General features: G+C 36.5%; 1 protein-coding gene across 2 annotated transcripts; it reads left to right on the forward strand.

The window, feature by feature from the left end:
• Nucleotides 1-6,961: 6,961 nt before the first annotated feature.
• Nucleotides 6,962-19,795, forward strand: LOC140167763 (uncharacterized). Of its 2 annotated transcripts, none has more exons than XM_072191057.1 (6): nt 6,962-7,097; nt 11,111-11,440; nt 12,069-12,300; nt 12,685-13,100; nt 13,874-14,291; nt 18,977-19,795. In XM_072191057.1, the coding sequence occupies exons 2-6, from the start codon at nt 11,157-11,159 to the stop codon at nt 19,187-19,189; spliced, it is 1,563 nt and encodes a 520-aa protein (XP_072047158.1). In that variant the 5' UTR covers nt 6,962-7,097; nt 11,111-11,156; the 3' UTR covers nt 19,190-19,795. The 2 variants fall into 2 exon arrangements, with proteins under 2 accessions (XP_072047158.1, XP_072047164.1); XM_072191063.1 differs by having other exon boundaries at nt 12,069-12,282.
• The last annotated feature ends 369 nt before the right edge of the window (nt 19,796-20,164 follow it).

The following is a 20,164-nucleotide window of genomic DNA, read 5'->3' on the forward strand; positions in this document are numbered from 1 at the left end:
ACCATACATGCGGACCAGGATAGGTCACAGAGTCAAGAAAACAGTCTCCCCACAGACCTCTGGCTCACACTTAGTATTTGTCCATTTTCTTGGTAAAGTTTTCATTATATTCAAATCTTTTCTCAATCTGTTGCAAAATGTCTGTAATGATGATCTTAGCATTAACACGTATGTAATACCTGTTTTGAGGTGGTCTTTTATCAACAATATAGGTAATACTATAGCCATATAAATGAAACTTTTGACAATGATGAAATTTTCCAAAATAATTAATAATGAAATCATGACCTCATATTTCACTGAAAAAAAAAGACGGGACACTAATCATTTAATTTCATTAGCCTTATCGGTCGAATATATACTTTAGAGAGACTACGGTATGTAAAGATCTTCGAGCTTCCAAAAACGGACTTTATTAGGACAATGTGCATGCGTTGTGGCAAAAATTTGGTATTTTACGCTATTTTGGCCATGATCTGGTTGAGGGTTAGGAGGGAAAAGGACTAGTTGCCCCTTTTCTTTTCATTTTCCTTCCGGATTTTCTCTTCCATTTTTCGTCAGAGGGGAACTTTTCTCTTCCATTTTGTGTCGAAACTCTGCTCCACCTGCCCCACCGCTGGCTACTGTGACTGTCTGTAGCGCTGTAGTTCACAAATAATGTATACAGCCAATGATGCATGCCGGCTTCAAATTAAGATCAGCTATAATGCGGTTGATACAATTGGCATTTTATCTAAAACTTTCCTTCAAGCTATAAACAGGCAGAACTTTCGTCACAGCTTCTTTTGTTATGCATAGTCGCGCTAAAAGTCGATCGACACATGTTGAAATATAAATCAGCACCTATTAAGAGATACACCTTTTTTGCTATGAAATTTATTTTCTCGGTCAAATATAATGTTTTTTTTCCTTCAGTTAAAAACATAGTGCTTGGATATACATTTAAAAAAAATTCTGGTGTTAAAATTAGGAATGAAATTGTGTCTTTTAGTGTAAGATTTTTTAAAATCTTTATAGGCCTTAACTTCGGCCGCGAGCTTTTTTTTCGGAATTAATTTTTTAGCGTTTCAAACTAATTATAGCTTAATAAATAAAGAAAGATATTTCCCACCTCTGTAAGGCACATCGTGTGGGTCAATATATTATAGTTTTGTGTCAAAATATCCGTTTTGATTTCACCTATTTCACTTGCGACTGCTAAAATGTCCAACTCAGTTATAACTAACTCAATATTTCTATTGTGGCTTGTAAAATCATCCATCCATGGGTACATTCGCGAGTTGATTTTGACAAAATTGGTAGTCGGAATTGAAAAATGGTGCAATCAAAACCGAAATTCTGAAATTCTGACAAAACTATGCTATATAGCTCACGGTGATGTGCGTTAGAAAGTTGGGGGAAAATCCTTCATCAGGGAACTATATTATATTAAAGAGTTTCATTTGTAGGATTGTTTCAAACGATTAATGATTTTTTGGTAGGCAAATCCAGTAAAATAGTACTCACTTTCTGAGCTTTCGATGACCGGTTATGTCATCTTGATCACAGATGTCCAGGCTCACTGCACTTCCCGCCGTGGGACTTGGTAGTCTCATTCCCACAGGTTCTTGATTGGTTTAGCAGCGAGTCGTAGACGTGATCTAGAGAATACATCCCAATGTCTCGATTCATGGTTTTGTCGCCCCTCCTCCTGATCCACATGGCTTCTCGGATTTTTCTAGTGAACTGATTCGAGTCTTTGTCTATGATTTTAGCCCTCCCAGTTGATAACGTGGTTTTCTTGTGCGATATGGTCTGTTATGGCGGATTTGTTTTTGTTCTGTAAGGATTCTTTTCTTTTTGCTCTGGTGTAAGTTCTGCTCTTTACTTTCTCTGCGTCTTTCTGATGTTCTTTTAATCTGGTTCCGAATGCTCTTCCTGTTTCACCGATATAAGTTTTGTCACATCCCTTGCAGTCTACACTATAAACAACTTCACAAAGACTCGAATCAGTTCACTAGAAAAATCCGAGAAGCCATGTGGATCAGGAGGAGGGGCGACAAAACCATGAATCGAGACATTGGGATGTATTCTCTAGATCACGTCTACGACTCGCTGCTAAACCAATCAAGAACCTGTGGGAATGAGACTACCAAGTCCCACGGCGGGAAGTGCAGTGAGCCTGGACATCTGTGATCAAGATGACATAACCGGTCATCGAAAGCTCAGAAAGTGAGTACTATTTTACTGGATTTGCCTACCAAAAAATCATTAACTATATTATACTTTGAAAAGCTGAAAGGTTGATAAAAAAAAAAAAAAAGCTCGCAGGCCAAGTTGAAGCCTATGAAAATCGAAATCCTTACACAATATGACTGAATGTCACACCTAAGTGTAACACTAAGATTTGAGAAAAAATATTGAATCATCAAGCATTTTAGTTTTTCATTACATTTACTGAAAAAATGAAAATTATTGCTTTTTATTTGGCGGAGAAAATTAATTTTACATTGAAAAGGTGCAACTCAAAATGTTGCTCATTTCAACACCAAATTCGATCGTTTGTATTGCCTCATTAAATGACTGAGTGAGCCTTGTACATGTTGTACAACAATAGAAATCGGTTGACCAGAGATCTGCCCGTAAATACAGTCCTCTGTCATTATGTTGTACGTAAAACCTATAAAGAACCCCCACTACTAAATAACTCATATTTACCCAACATGAGGATTAAAATGACCATAATACATTAATTTGCCTATCAGAAAAACAGGACAGCTGGACCATCAACCTTCCGTATTAAAAAAGAACAAGAATAATTTCCCTTTGTAAAATAAAAACCTTACTTTTTATATAAAATAACTAAACACAGGACAGCGCATATATATCCGCCAATTGGGCTATTCCAGAAAATAGATGCACACCCCCTATAGAGGAGTTCGGATATCCGGACTTTTTGTCCCGTCGTGACTGTTGGAAATCCAGACTTTATAAGTGCCCAAAGGCAAAAAAATCCGGCAGAAAAATAGTTTAAAATCAGAAATCCTCAATTTGAGAGCTCATTTTCAACATTTCCGTGATTTTTCCTTCATTTGATTGGATTTCCAAGCTTTTTCCAGTAACATTGGCAACTGGAAATCTAGTCGTTTTCAGAAAGCAGACTTGGAAATCCGGACATTTCTTTGATTGAAAATTTACTCCTCTATAGGGGGTGTGCACCTATTTTCTGGAATAGCCCATTAAGAGAAGTCACCCGCTGAGTGTGGCGTAAATGGTCAGCACGCGTGTGGCCATTGTCCAGCCACGCGCCTCACTCCAGGGCGCAGTCATTATCTACCTGTGATATTTAGCAGGAATTGTGTTAGTTCCAATTAAATCATAATTCCTTTACTAATTATGAGTTCGGCCATTGTATTCCGTGTGTCATTTTTATTCCAGCCACGCGAGTATGCATTGTTATATAGGCCAGCGGGTTGGCTCTCTGGTTGTCTTACACAAGTTACAGGCCAGACGTCTCTCTTAAGATGAATACCAATTGAAGATATTTTATTTTATTTTTGCTCACTGGTTACGATAAAAAAAAATCAAACTCTTTGAAGCAAAAAATATGCTTGAGTCTCAGCATGGATATTGAATAGTCTATATACAGGGTGTCCCAAGTTCCTTTACCATTTTAAAATGATACACCTCTTGTACACATTTATATATTTATATGAACAATATGAATGGATTTACGCAATGAGGAAACTTATTTTAATATCTAACTTGACCAGTTTTTTAGTCAAAGTTCGGTACAAAAGTAAAGACACAGTTCATCGCCTAAGTAAGATAATCATAATATGAAACAAATTATAGCATGACAGTAAGTTCACTAATATGGTTCTCTCAAAACAACACGGATAGTTTAGCCTCTTCTCTTACAGTATAAATAGTCTGTGTTGTAATAATTTTTGTCACAACATGATAAATATAGTATTTGGGACATTACAATAAATTAGAAACTGTACAAATACAAATTGGTACCAGGTTAAACATTTTCTTAATTTTACTTTGGGATTTATATTGTTAATACTCCAACATTGCGTAAATTAACATAACATAACATATTGTACTTAATAAAATGAAATCGTTTACTTTGATATGACATACCTAAACTTTGATACAGGATGGGGCTACAACATAAAGGCCTATAGAGGTTTTGCCATTGAAGCCATTTTTGATGACATGATGGTTGGAAACGGTGTTAATACTTTCAATGAAAAAACAAAACAAATTAGGGCAAATTTGGTATCATAATCGCACAACAAGTTTGCTCTTTTCAAATATTTATTTGGATTTTCCTTGCGATAATACTTGTGAGAAATATGATGGTTCAAAATGGTAACGAAACTGTTTGGACATCCTGTACGTCGTATATACCTTATACCACAGGCTGTTACAAACCCAAAACAAAGAAATGGTTTAAACTGAGGCGGAAGAGAACGGTTTTAAAATACCATTAAAGAAACATGGCCTATTTTTTGATATAACACATGTCACAGGATTGTGACCCTAAATTGTATCAAGTTTAACTCGTAGTTTGACTATAGAGAATTTTGTTAGATGATTGCATGAGACCTTATTTTACTGAGTATGCCTATTTTCGGGCCTATTTTGTTAAACTTGATTAGAACGTTTTAGAGCGCAGTTTAATATAATAAATGAGACCCTGATTGATTCGACTATTAAGATGCAACAAGCGTTTTTCAAAATGACAAACGTATATTATGAAAAATAAATAGCGAGAATAAGACCTAAATTTCTTAATATTTTGCCGCATACAATTTTAAAATGCCCAACATGTTTTAGTCAGTTCTTCTTGCCCATTCTCCCAAGTAAATTGATTTCAACAAACAAAAATGTTTAAAACTTTTAAACAACAAGTTTAAACAACTATATATGTTTTAAACAATTGTTTTAAACAACAGCCATAAACAGCTTTAAACAACTGTTTGTTTTAAACATTTGTTGTTTAAATTACTTTTACTTAACTGTGTACATTTAAACAACTAAAGTTAAACAACCCAGATGTTTAAAAACTGTTGTTTAAAAAATTGTTAGAAATTTTAAACAATTGAATGTTTAAAGTTTAAACAACTCAAGGTTGTTTAAACTTTGAACAGAAGTTGTTAGAGTGACCGGCGTAAACAGTGTTGTTTAAAATTTTTAAACAGTTGTTTAAAATATTTTTTACTGTGTACCCCCTCTATACCCCCCCTGCAAGATCTTGCCTCTGTGCCTAGACACACAAGCTAGATTTGTACTCAAAAAAAGGCACACAAGCATAGCCTCGTGAGGACACACAGACAGACACCCCGACAGACAGACAACAGAGATCAAGAGAAAGCCGAGGAGGGAGAAAGAACTTCTGAACATTACACAAGAAGCCATTATGTAAGTGTAAAAACAAATACTGAATCACAAACACCACCAATAATGAACTACAGTATACGACGAAGAACTGAATATGCAGGGTGAAGTGAATACAAGAAGCAAAGAGTTTATCAGTTTGGCTTCATTTCTGACAACATATAGGCCTTGCATAATCTGGCTTCATATTGCCAAATCAACACTGACGTATACATTCTTTATTCTTAACTTATAACGTGGGGTCTAAACCAGTATAGTAAATTTAAAGCACGTCATGACAACCACATCTTGTGATATTTGTCTCCTTTTTAAACAGAATTTAATTTGCTGGCAGTCGAAATGGATAAAGAGCAATATTTTTATTCAAATATGATTTGGTCAGTCACAGTTTCAAATCACGTGATTGGGGCTCGAGCAAACTGACATATGAAAATATTGAGAGAGAAAAAATCAGGAGTCAGCGGGGATTGAACCCCGGTCGCTGGATTACCGGTCCAGAGTCTTACCACTGTAGGCCTACTATATACCTGAGTTCACAGTCGGTACTCGGGCAATCTCAACTTTAAGTCCCATAACTCTTTCATTGCGTCTCAGCGGCCAATTATATATTATATATTACATGATGAAAAAGGAGTTACAGTTTCAAATTATTAAATCCTTTAAGTGTTCGAAATTTGCACCAAAAATGGTCAAAAAATGATAAAAAAAAAAAAAAAATCATAAAAAAGCCCGATTTTCGCCCAAATTTCAAATATTTTTGGTGAAGTTGGTCAAAATTGAAAAAAATAAAAACGGCTTCTAGATATTTTTATCTAGTTTTTAAAAAAAAAAAAAAAAAAGGTAGGGGGCCAAAAAACATTTTTTTTTTTTTGGATTTTGGGCGAAAATGAGCATTTTGGCCCAATTTTGACCTTACAGGTGTAATTATCAAGTCTTTGCCATTCTAAATATGTATACTTTTATATACTTTAGACCAACAATTTAGCAGTTATGAGGCCCGAAAGTTTCCATAATTCCAGGGTTCAGCAGACCAACCTTAAACAAACAAACATACGGTAGGCCTATTGGTAAAAGAAGCACGTTCCTTGCTACAATAATATTTAAAGGGTTTTAGTTTGTCATGTTTGTGGACAGGCCGTACTAAAATGTATAGCTGCGAGTAAAATCTAATGAATTTTTTCAAATGTGGTAAAATAATTGCCAAACTCAGATTCAAGATTATGATATATTTTGAATACTTATGATCTTTGACAAATTTTTGACAAACAATTCTTAAATTGTTCATATTTTTTTTCTATTATATAGCTCATAAAAATATATGTGGGCGTGTCTGATTTCCTAACATTTAGTTCTATAAAACATAAAAACCTGTTGGAGGTTGCAATTTCAAAAAAGGAATATCGCCCAACAGCTGGCGCATGCGCCTTAGTTTTATGAGTTGGTGTATATTCAACCAATCAAAATTGTTTTTTACGTTTGACGCACTTATGAATTGCTGACCAAAGAACATTGAGATGTTTTAAGTATTAAAGATGCTTTCAGCCAAAACCACCTCACAGATGATGAAGACACTTTCAGTGAAACACCTAGAGTGATAATAAGGCATCCCTCAGCAGGACGTATTCAAATAAGTCTTCGTTCGTAAGAGCCGAAGTGTGCATCACCTAAACACAATTACAAAAGGACCTACAAACGCTTGATGAATGTTGGTGAGTGAAATTTTGTTGTTATCATACTTCATAAACATTATTCAGCCTAATGCATTGATAACTTAAAAGTTTGTTTTAGTAAAAAAAAATCACCATGATGGAATACGATTTTTACTTTTTTTTTATGTATGGGAATTAAATGTGTATGTATGTAAAATAAAAGCCCAAGAAAAAAACCCAGCGCAGGTGCAATTATAGGCATTAAGTATCGGTATTACGTTTTGTTGTACCTGTATATCCATATGAATACTTTAATGTTTATCGCTTGACCCATTCAGAAATAAAAGTTACTTGGAGTATGTTTGTTTGTTAAAATGTTTTACTGTGCTAATATGATCAACACTATTGTTGCAAAACGTACATAAATTGTGTAAGACTTTGCACTAGGCATAATTTGTATGAGTTTTCTTCGGAGCGAAACTAGGCAATGTGGATGCAGGATTTACCTTTTACCAATTTAGGCCTATTATAACCATATAAATAATATAGCATTACGTGTACTTGGAAATTATATTCCTATATACTCAAGTCCACTACGGGCCCGTGGGCCCTAAGTTGTTGCTCAGGAGTTTCTTCGCTACACCCACAGGGCCATTCAATAATGAATTTTCTAGCATCCATCCTTTTTGCATGTAACTATGGTAATTTAAAATAGAACTTTCAAAGACTGATTTTTTTCTCTAGGTTACATGACTAAAGTCGCCAATAGTCGTAAAGTCGCGACTTTCGACTAAGACTTGGCAATTGTCACCTAATGACGACTATCTATTTTGTCGTCAAGATAATATTATAAGGAAACTATAGGCCTATACATAATGTTTGGCTAAATTTACACGAACGTTTGATATCCATAAATATTGCTGAAATTTAAAATGGAAGCTTGATTACATAGACGAAGAAGATGCCTATGTTCAGATGTTTCTGTTCATATTGAGTAAATAAAAAAGAAAAGTAAAGTAAAAACAAGTAATAAAAATAATAATTATGATAATTATAATGATAAGAATTAAATAGATAAATAGTAAGAAATTACAATGAAGCCATCACTATAGATACAGTGCTCAACTATAAGATATAGGAGCGAAATATATAATTATATTAGCACATACGCTCTAAATGTAAAAGAGTGAAAATCTCACTCCCGAAAAGAGTGATTCACTTATAAGACCACTCAAAAAGGAGTGAAATGCGTTTTTAAACTTTAAAAGTTTAAAAACACATTTTACTCATTTTTGAGTGGTTTTATAAGTGAATCACTCTTTTGGGGAGTGAGTTTTTCACTCTTTTACATTTAGAGAGTAGCATACACGATTTGTGTATTGCTATGTGCTAATTTCACTAGTATAATAATATAGAAAAATCATAATTATTAAGTCTTCCATTAGGTCTTCACCAACTTGAGCTCGCATAGTTCAATATAAAGTATAAAGTTGTTCTCTAAAACCAAGTTTTCTCAGCAATTAAATATCGCAGTGCAAAAAATGTTGGTGCGTTGGATGTACATTTACATTTTTTGTGTGTGTTTATACAATTTTTAAGAACCCGTTTTCAAATTCTTCGTTTTTATCCTTTTAAGCACCATGCAAAAGAGACCAAAAACGCGTTCCATGCTATTTTTTCTCCAAATGTGTGCCCCGTATAAAACCACACCGAGTGATTGCTTTCTCCTTTTTGTATTGTGCTACAAACCGATAAAAGAAATAATGTCACCATTTATTAGAACTAAAGTACTGATTCAATTTTAGAAGCTCTTTTTGGGGAACATTTTGGAGAATCATGCATGAGAAAAAACTGGTTTGTGAAATTATTAGGCAATGTGGATGGCCATGATTTAAACGTCTTTAAACGTCTAATAATTTAGGCCTATTATAACCATATAAATAACATATCATTTATACTTTTACTTGGAAATTATATTCCTATCCTAAGTCCGCTACGGGCCCGTGGGCCCTAAGTTGTTGCTCAGGAGTTTCTTCGCCACACCCACAGGGCCATTCAATAATGAATTTTCTAGCATCCATCCTTTTTGCATGTACCCAGCAAACACAAAAACGTTTTAAAAACGTTTTAAATAAGTTATATGTTGGCTTTTGGTTTAGGTAAAAACATTTTAATAACATTAAAATGTCGGGTTATATAAAGGTCATGATAACGTTTTAAAACGTTTTGTATGAAAACACACTACAACAATAGTTTTAAATGTTTTCAAAAAATGTTATTGCAAACTATTTTTGCAAACATTTTTGCCAAATATTTTGTCAATACTTAAATAACATTTAAAATATTTGAACCCAGCAAGCACAGAAATGTTCTTAAATGTTTTTTTCAAAACCTTTCAATAACATTTAAATGTCGGGTTATATAAAGGTCTTGAAAACGTTTTTAAAACGTTATTGAAAATATTTTGGGCAAACATTTTTCGCAAAATATTTTTTCAACCCCAAAATAACATTCTGTTTAGGATGTTTTGTATCAAGTTTTCAAGAATGTTTTTGGAATGTTATTAAAACGTTTTTATACCCTTTATATAACCCGACATTTAAACGTTTTCTGTAAAACATTTGTTTGCTGAGCAGTAGATTATCAAAAAATGTTTTTTAAGGTTATGAAAACGTTTTATTCTCTTAATATACCCTTTATATAACCCGACATTTAAACGTTTTCTGACAACCTTTTATAACCTTTTGCGAATGATGTCGAAAACGTTTTGTGTCTGCTGGGTAACTATGGTAATTTAAAATACGAACTTTCAAAGATGGATTTTTTCTCTAAGTTATATGACTAAAGTCGCCAATAGTCGTAAAGTAGTGATAGCGGCAGTCGCGACTTTCGACTAAGACTTGGCAGTTGTCACCTAATGACGACTATCTATTTTGTCGTCAAGATAATATTATAAGGAAACTATATACATAACGTTTGGCTAAATTTACACGAACGTTTGATATCCATAAATATTGCTGAAATTGAAAATGGAAGCTTGATTACATAGACGAAGAAGATACCTATATGTTCAGATGTTTCAGGTCATATTGAGTAAATAAAAAAGAAAAGTAAAGTAAAAACACATTTTGTAATGTATGTTTTAATGTGTTTGTAATACATTTGTATAATTGCTTGCGTCATTTAGTCTTAAACACGTCACGTGTTAGTTTGTGCATTTTGGGTCTGAAAGTTACCTCGTGTTTTGCTTAAATTTTGACCTCAAACAATAATAATAATAATAATAATAATAATAATAATAATAATAATAATAATAATAATAATAATAATAATAATAATGAAAATAATAATAATTATAATAATAAGAATTAAATAGATAAATAGTAAGAAATTACAATGAAACCATATAGATATAGGAGCGAAATATATAATTATACTAGTGAAATTAGCACATAGATACACAATTTATATATTGCTATGTGCTAATTTCACTGATATAATTATATAAAAAAATAATAATTATTAAGTCTTCCATAGGTCTTCACCAACTTGAGCTCGCATGGTTCAATATTGCCTTCTTATTACAAAAAAAGACATAACGTTAAAAAAGTTGGTACGTAGTCATGGTAGAAGAATGTTCTAAAATAAAAAACTTGGATAAATGCGCACGAATCGCGCAAAAAATGTTATTTTACACGAATATATCCATATAAATTATGATGTTCCAAACTGGGCTTAAAGAAATATTTACACTGCAATATGTTGGTGAATTTTTCCTGCATGTCGAGCAAGGGAAAATATAATGCAGAGCGGAGTTGCTCTTCTGCCCTCGGTATGATCGAACTCCTATACGAAAAATCTGCGGCTCTTATAGTAATACAATTCTGAAGTTTGGAACTATCAACTATACAACGTTTACTGAATATCAGCGGCATTGTGATTTTCACCATTTTAGCCCCGTTTAGTGTTACTTTCGGGACCCCTGTATGATCATAAGAACTCAAGCAAATCTGAAGAACATGCCCGGTCACTATTTTCGCAATCTTTGTCTTTTTTCCCCTGTCTTATTACAGCCAGCCACAAAGTGACAAATAAAATATATTGAAGATCCAGCGAGCCATGGATGCCCAACATCATACCCGTTACTCGATGCTTCAACCATCGGTTATCTCTTCCAGTAATTCTGAGATATGGAGTGCTCTTTCGCAATCCTTCCTTCTACCCTCTCCGTCTTCGTCATTTAATGACCTGAGAGAGCTGGGAGTCTATGATAATCTACCTTCTGCAGCAGCTCCCAGCTCTAATGAGAATAATTTCAAATCGGAATTGGCTTCTGATAGAGAGATAAAGCTAGATAGCATACAGAGGAAACTATCTTTAGATTTTCTCAACTCAAATCGCAGGTAGGTAGTCATTAACTTTCGTTTAATCATACTTCTCTTCTCTCTCCCCTCCCTCCCTCCCCTCCCTCCCGTCTCTTCTCTTCTCTTCTCTTCTCTTCTCTTCTCTTCTCTTCTCTTCTCTTCTCTTCTCTTCTCTTCTCTTCTCTTCTCTTCTCTTCTCTTCTCTTCTCTTCTCTTCTCTCTCTCCTCTCCTCTCTTCTCTTCTCTCTCTCTCCTCTCCCCTCCGCTTCCCTTCGCTCCCCTTCTCTTCTCTTCTCTTCTCTTCTCCTCTCTCTCTCTCTCCTCTCCCTCCCCTCCCCTCCTCCTCCCCTCCCCTCCTCTCCTCCTCTCCTCTCCTCTCCTCTCCTCTCCTCGCCTCTCCTCTCCTCTCCTCTCCTCTCCTCTCCTCTCCTCTCCTCTCTTCTCTTCTCCTCTCCTCTCCTCTCTCCTCCTCCTCTCCTCTCCTCTCTCTCCTCTCCTCTCCTCTCTCTCCCTCTCTCTCTCCTCTCCCTCCTCTCCTCTCCTCTCCTCTCCTCTCCTCTCCTCTCCTCTCCTCTCCTCTCCTCTCCTCTCTCGTTTCATCTAGTTTTATAATGTTTTATCATCGCTTTGTTTTTATACGTGTAATTTTGCTTTGTTTTGTATTTAGGGACATGCACATTGAATCTGAGTTATCATGTCAAGCTGATAGTCAAGAGAGACTTGTGATGGGCAAAGACACCACATCTACACTCCGTTCATTGAACAAACCAGTCTTACACAACATGGCAACAGCACGGTCGATCTCTCCACTTCCTGGAGTCCATACATTCCGTAAAAAACCAGAGGGGATAGACAATTCTCGGAGTCCTGTATATGGCGAGGTACCCAGCGATATCGGGGTAAAATTAATCGTGGGTTTTATTAATTGTTTTCGTCAAGTGCATCATAGTGTTTACTTATCATGCATTGCCTATCATCAACAAAGTCACATTCATCATTGGGACTGTGAACATCGTCTATGTCGTCGTCGTCCTCCTCCTCCTCCTCATCATCATCATCATGTATCATGCATTGCATGTAGGCTTAATACGATGAAGACGCTATTTCACTCATTCGTATACTGTATCATTTTAATACAACTAAAAATACGAGTAAATGAACATGAAAATGTAACATGTAAAAAACCCAATACAATAAATGTTCAACATCAGTTGTTTCTTAACTCACATGATCGATAATTGATTGAAATAAACCCAACTTGAAACAACATATTTTTTCCACAGCATCAACCCACAGGCTCCAGTTATGACCAAAGTGTTTATCAAACTCATATGGACACCCACAGTCCCAGTATGTACTACCCATCTCACCACCAGCCACATGTATACAACAACGGCAGCTTTTCATCTCAAGTATCGTATAAACCGACGTACGAGGTACCACCACCGGTTATAACCGTTTCTCGAGACACCCCTAGTGCAAATCCTACTTCATATCCAGATAGTAACAGCAGTTACAGTAGCATGCCTGACGCTTTCGCCGTGCACACGTATACTTCGTCACCAAATTCCTCTACAGTAGACTCAGTGACGTCACGATATGATGGTAGGCAGCTGGTTGGGAATACACAGAATTATCCATACCACAACTGGGATCAAGGTGTCGTTAAGACAATACAACATCGATTGTCTGGTTATGAGTAAGTATGATATCTAAACTGTCTGCGATATAATTATGTACATTATACTCTCTGTGAACAAGCGAACGGTGGGTTATCATCTTCTCCGAAGGACTCTTATATTTCATTTACCCAATTCTAAATATATCTCGGAGAGAGTAGAAATCTGAATCTATTTTTGTTATAAACTGCTTTTCGACGAACCAATAATAGCTAATAATCAGTAAGTTTCAGTCAAGTGCGAGAGGCTGCGGGTTCGAACCCTGGCGGTGGTTTAGTAATTGAGTTATTGAGTTAGCTTGAAATTCCCCTGGACAAGGAACTTACTGTTACTTGTCGCGTTGTAACCCGTACAAAACTCGGGGAGCTGATCCTGGCTGCGAAGGTCAGGTATGGAATATCTTCACTTTGATCAGCTCGTAATCGGTGGGAATTGTTAGGCTAGTACCACTACGCCGAAAGGTAGACCCACGTTAGGAGTGCATAAAGTTGATCTGTCTGGTCTATATTGTGTGTGTTAAATAAAGTAGACAAAGTATAGGTCTTCAATTAATACTTTGTGATGCTTCTGGCGAGATGTCACAAGGCAATTATCAAAATAAAATATATTAATATCAATCCGCGATGTTATAAGGCCCGCCGATTACGAGCTGATCAAAGTATAAGGTGTGCGCTTCTAAGCAGCAAAGTCCCTGTCTTGTTGTTTAATGGCTTATGGAATAATGAAATGAAATGAAATGAAATGAAATGCAAGTCTTTATTGTAATCAATATTTATTCTGTGTTTGCTTTCAGTGGTCGGAGCAGTGAGATTGGTTCTGGATATTACTCATCCTCCCCATCTCCGCCTTACGAGTGCACAGATCGACATTTTCAAGAGTCCACTGACTACATCAACCTGCCTATTGTTGTCACAACTTCACATGGCCAATCACGAATCAATACCGAGCAAGTGATGACAAAAGCGGTTACGGTCCCCCGAAATGTAGCACCAAGCGGCAGGGCCACCAACCAATGTCACATCTGTAGAAAAACATACGGTCGCCCAAGTACATTGAAGACCCATGTTCGAACCCATCTTGGGGATCGACCTTACCAATGCCAGTTATGCGGCAAGTCTTTCACACAACCAGCTAATTTGACAGCACATATTCGCATCCACAGTGGTGAAAAACCCTTCAGTTGTCCGGTCTGCAGAAGGCAGTTTTCACAGGTAAGAAAAGACATATCAAAAGAAATTACTTATAAAAAATCTTATGTAGAAATATTTACGAGTTAATCTGTTATATATATGAAGATCCTGTTTATGACCCTATTTTATGTCATGGTCTTTTATCCCTGGTATCAGTGGTATGGCTCCATCCCCATGCAAACTATTCCTTTTCGAATATTTGAATGCAAAGACACAATTTCATGCCTAATTAATCACAAGGATTTTTTTTAAATATATATCCAAGCACTATGTTTTTAACTGCCATTTCTGAAGGAAAAAATGTTGCTTTATTTTTGACCGAGAAAATTAATTTCATAGCAAAAAGGTGTATCTGAATTGTGCTGATTTGACATGTATCGATCGCATTTCAGCGCGACTATGCATAACAAAATAAGCTGGTGACTAAAAGCTACTAAAGTTCTGCCTGAAATCAGATACGATAAGAGGGGTTTGTTGTTATTTTTCTGTTGGGGTGGGTGGGTGTCAGGCTTTATGGTAATTATGCCTAAGTTTCAAATCGGTATTGAAAATTGGTATAGTTGTGTAAAAGAGAACGTTTAGTAATAGCTTAAGTTTCAAAAAATATTTTAGTTTGATCTCGTTTGTACACAATCTCAGTGGCTAAAATATGTACACAAAATGAAATGGGTGTGGCCTATACAGGAAACAAACATCAAAGGTATTTCTTGCTACTATTTTGTTTCAATTGATGTACGTCCAAATTGTATCGCCATGGTCACCTTTAATTAAAAAGAAACCCTTCAAAAACATAATTGGCGTATAGTTGGAAAGAAATAGTAAATAATACAGACATCATAACGCACAATACATTTCAATATTCTATTGTGAAAACGCTTCTGAGATCAGGTCATCGATATTAGCCAATCCCTGATGGACCACCCACTAACACGCAAACAAACATTCACAAAAATAAACAAAAACACGAAATCGACGCAATCAAAGTAAACGCAAAACCACCGCAACAAACAAACATACACAATAACACACAAACATGCACATAATTGCTCACATTTACAGGCACAACAAAGTAGTTAGAGGTTAATAATTGCGAGTACTTCGTCCTTCGGAGGGGACGTTAATCTGCCGATCTCAAGTTCACAAACAGTCACATCTGAGTAACTCCGTAACTAATGTTTAATCATGTGTGACTCTCTGTAGGTCTATATTTACAGGATAATGCATAATGAAAATACGATTAATCCATTAACACACACATACCCACCCCCACCCCCCACACACACCCCCACACACACACCAAAAGAAGAAGAAGAAGAAAAAGCGCTGTGATTTATAGTGCGCTACGCACAGGCATAACGCCTAGCCGTTGATCCACAAGCCTCAGCACACTTTACAGGTTGTCGTTGACCACTACGGAACCATCCATTAACCATTTAACAACAACACAGGGACTTGCAGCTAAGAAGAGCATCCTAGACATTCCACAATTGACCTTCGCAGTCACGATCAACAATATTAGCAGTATAAGTTCCTTGTCCATCAGGGGAATTTCAAGCTAACTCAATTTTCCACGAGAGCATACTAACCACCGCCAAGGTTCGAACCCACAACATCTCGCACCATAGTCGAACGCCTTATTGTGCTACCTTGACTACTTATGACAATAACTTCTCTGGCTGCGTCATTAATTAAACTATACAAGACCATGACAAAATGAATGTTTTTGTTGTTAAACCTGAGGCTGAGGATGCATTTTACATGGTAACATGATAGTAAGAGTGGCCTCCATCCCGGGTCGCTACCTGAAGGCCTTGTGACAGTGGAGAAATAATATTTCAAAAACGAGTTGGAAAAAAACCCCGACATACTGTTTTTTCTTTACAAATTAATGGTTAAACATTAAACAGATATTTATTTCACGCTGTTTCATAGAGATCACAGCATCATTATGTGAAAAGGTGTGTTTTAAGTCCTTTCTTAAAAATTTGAAGTGATGGCGCAGAACGCAGAGCAGCTGGTAAAGTGTTCCACAACCGGGGAGCAACAAAAGCGAATGATCTGTCGGCAGCAGATTGAAGATCGCGAGGTGTGAAAGTTTGTGAGTCTGGTAGTGTCGGTTGAAGATGGTAAGCCAGTACAGTGCAGGTAAGCCAGTACAAGGTATGATGGAGCAAAGCCATTTAGGCACTTGAAAACAATGACCAGGATTTTGAATTTTATTCTGTTCTTGATGATAAGCCAGTGGAGCTCTTTGATGAAAGGTGTTGCATGATCACGCTTCTTTCACACAAAATTAGTTTTGCCGCCCAATTTTGCAGTCTCGCGATGTCAGATGCGTTTGCTCCAAGGAGAACTGCATTGGCATAGTCGAGACGAGATAGAATTAATGACCTAACAATGTGGTGGCATGAGTCTCTGTCTAAGAACCATATTATACGTGTTATGTTACGAAGATTGTAAGTTACACTACTACACAAGCTTGTAACGTGGGTTGACATGGAAAGCTGACAATCAAACAGGATACCCATACAGATTGCGAACATTGTCAGAAGAAATGATACGAGGGGGTATCAAAAAGTTCTAATGCGGCCCATACACGTTCAATTTATTGATCAATATCAAAGACCCTTGATACAAGAGTGGACACACAATCTATCATTGTATACGCACAATGGTAGATTTTGTATCCACTCCTGCATCTAGGGTCCGCAATATTGATCAATAACATTGATCGTGTATGGGCCGCATAAGCCTCAACAAGAAGGCTTGAATTATTTTCGACATAGTCCCCCTTGACCTCAATGCACTTTGTCCAACGGTGTTCCAGCATTCGGAAGCCCGCATGGAAGAAAGCTTCATTTTGGGCCTCCAAGTAGGACTCTACAGCCTCAATGACATCATTATCTGACTCATAATGGCGTCCATAAATTTCGGATTTGAGTTTTGGAAACAGGTAGAAGTCAGATGGTGCCAGATCTGGTGAATAAGGCGGGTGGGACCACACCTGGTAGCTTCAGCCACTGTAACTTGCGCTCTATGGACAGGGGCATTGTCCTGCATTTGTTTGTCTTTAATGGCTTCTTTTCGCTGCTGCAGTTCTGACGCGTAGTACTCTCCAGTGATGGTTTCACCTCTTCAAGGTAGTCAATCATAATGACACCCATGCTATCTCAAAAATTAGAGGCCATGGCCTTTCCAGCAGAAGCCACTTGCTTGAACTTCCTTGGAGGTGGAGATCCATGATACTTCCACTGCTTGCTTTGATATTTTGATTCTGGTTCAAAGTGATGAACCCATGTTTTAACCTGGGTGACAAATATGGAGTAAAAATTATCTGGATCAGTCTGAAAACGCGCCAGAAGTTCCTTCGAAACGCCATGCCTGACAAGTTTATGATCTGGAGCCAGCATTCTCGGCACCCATCTTGTGGACAGCTTGCTCATACCTAAGGTGTCAGTCAAAACACTTTGCACTGAATCATAACTAATTCCCATCTTGTCAGCTATTTGTTGGATAGTCAAGCGTTTGTCCTCCACCACCATCCGGTGAATGGCGTCCACTTGATCTGCTGTTGTTGAAGATCCTGGGCGCCCGGACCTTGGATCATCTTCCAAACTCTCCCTCTCTCGCTTGAATTCAGCAGCCCATTGTGCTGACCATGTCATCATGGACGGCCTATGGTGGCATGCCCTTTCTATGAAGATATTTAACCACTGCACGAGCTTCTTGTTTATCCATTTTTGGATCTTTGCTGAATCTGAAGACTTTCAAAGGATCTCACCTGATAATAATAAATGACAGATATATGAATATCGGTGCATAACCTTATACGGCAACATACTTTTTAATTACAATGTAAATTTGGAGATGCTGCTATGCCTTCTAGGTGAGGCTTAGAACTTTTTGATACCCCCTCGTAACATTGTTAACAATTTAAAGAAGATGGATATTAGATTTGTGTGGTGAAACAGCAATAAAAACTCCGTTTTGTTATCGTTCAGCATCAACATATTGGTAGTCATGTACAGTTTTATTTCGCTAATGCAGTTTGAGAATCTTGAAGTCTTGAATCGAATAGCAACGTTTGCCCAGTATTTTTTGTGGGACAAGGAATGTCCTTCTGACATCAAATAATTTTGATTTTTTGAAATTCGCGATATAATACAAATTTGATGGCAAATTATTAAAATTTGACATTTTTGATATTTAATATCCTCAAAGTAAACTTTATTAATCTAATGATAATGAAGTGTATGTAGCTGGGATGAGAAGCTGACCATCAATTGAAAATTTTGACCTTTCATATTGAAGATATACATTTTCCCCAAAAGACCCATTTTTTTGGGTGTGTTGGGGGGCTTTGGAAAAAAATCTATATCTTCTCAATACGAAAGATAAAATTTTCACATGATGGAAGGCTTTTAATCTCAGCTACATGCACTTTAAGTACATATCATAAGATTTGTACAATTTAATTCCAGGAGTGTTAAATTAAAAATAAAATCAATTTTTAACCATTTGCCATAAAATTAAATCATACCGCAAATTTCACAAAAATCAAAATCATTTGATATCAGAAGGACATTCCTCGTTTTCAAAATGCATTTCGATATGTCTGATGTGCCCTCAGGTCCCACAACGTCGCTATCCGAGCCCTTAAAATTAAATTAAAATTTACACTTATATAATTTGTTATTTCATTGCAGAGCTCCTCTTTGAAGACTCACATGCGAACCCATTCTGGAGAGCGTCCATACATGTGTAATATCTGTAAGAAGTCATTCGCTGACAGCTCAACATTAACTAAACATCGTAGAACACATACAGGCGAAAAACCATACCAATGTAGCGTGTGTCTGCAACAGTTCTCTCAATCTGGAAACCTGAAGAGGCATATGAAGGTACATACGGATAACTGATGCAACGACCATGCTATAGCAAGAACGAGTCTCATCTAAAACATTTTTTTGTAAAAACTGATAACTAAACAACTCCATTCATATACGAGTGTATATTCATACGTAGTGGTAGATGAAATGAATAAAGAGTTAACAGCACTACACTATTTTCCGCTCACCTGGAACGTTTTCACTAGATATATATAGACTAGCGTCTTCAGCAGATGGTGATGCTGTGATGATATCTTGTCTACAATCGGGATATCCCTCTCTGATGACAAGATTGTAGACAAGATATCATCAGTGCCAGAAAAATGAGTGCGTCATCTTCTGCTGAGACGCTAGTCGATCTAGTGTAAACGTTCCAGGTAAGCGAAAAACAGTGTAATGTTGAAGTTAACTCTTTATTCAACTCCATCCATGTATAAAGGTTTATAGAACTTCGAAATAATATTGTATATAGTAGAGACATTTTTACTCCACGAATGTACAGTTTTAGCTATGTTTTTAGTTGCGTGGCTTGTAAGTAACAAAACAATGAATTCAAATTCTGGACTTGCCACAATTTTTAGTTTAATAATTGGCGACAGATTCAACGGGTCTGCAACAGATTACGCAAAGGCTTGATTGGTGTTTTGATCATGCATGGGATTTAAGGGTAGACGAGGTATTGTTGGGCGAAGCAACCTAAAAATCGATTTTTTTTTTTTTTTTCAATATATTATTGAAAATTAACACCTTGATGTTTTGCAAAAGTTAGTTCTACAAATCGTATACTTTGCAAACTTGCTTAATTTATTGTTGTTAATGAGTGATGTACGTATTACAAAAGTGTTGTTGTTTCAGCCCTCTTTACAACGTAACTCAAGAACCGCAGCACATATAAAAGTATATCTGTGATATTTTAATTCTTCTACACGCTCGCTATGAATTGAGCAATGCAGTTTTTGCCAATGCTTACTACCATTCGTAAGATGCTGTGAACTACCAAATCAC

The sequence above is a fragment of the Amphiura filiformis genome, chromosome 1, assembly GCF_039555335.1.
Source record: "Amphiura filiformis chromosome 1, Afil_fr2py, whole genome shotgun sequence".
NCBI lineage: Eukaryota > Metazoa > Echinodermata > Ophiuroidea > Amphilepidida > Amphiuridae > Amphiura > Amphiura filiformis.

Coding starts and splice junctions, on each gene's coding strand:
- LOC140167763 (XM_072191057.1), top strand. CDS start 11,157: ATGGATGCCCAACATCATACCCGTTACTCGATGCTTCAACCATCGGTT. Junction 12,301..12,684: donor AGGTACCCAGCGATATCGGG/GTAAAATTAATC, acceptor TTTTTTCCACAG/CATCAACCCACAGGCTCCAG. Junction 13,101..13,873: donor CATCGATTGTCTGGTTATGA/GTAAGTATGATA, acceptor GTTTGCTTTCAG/TGGTCGGAGCAGTGAGATTG.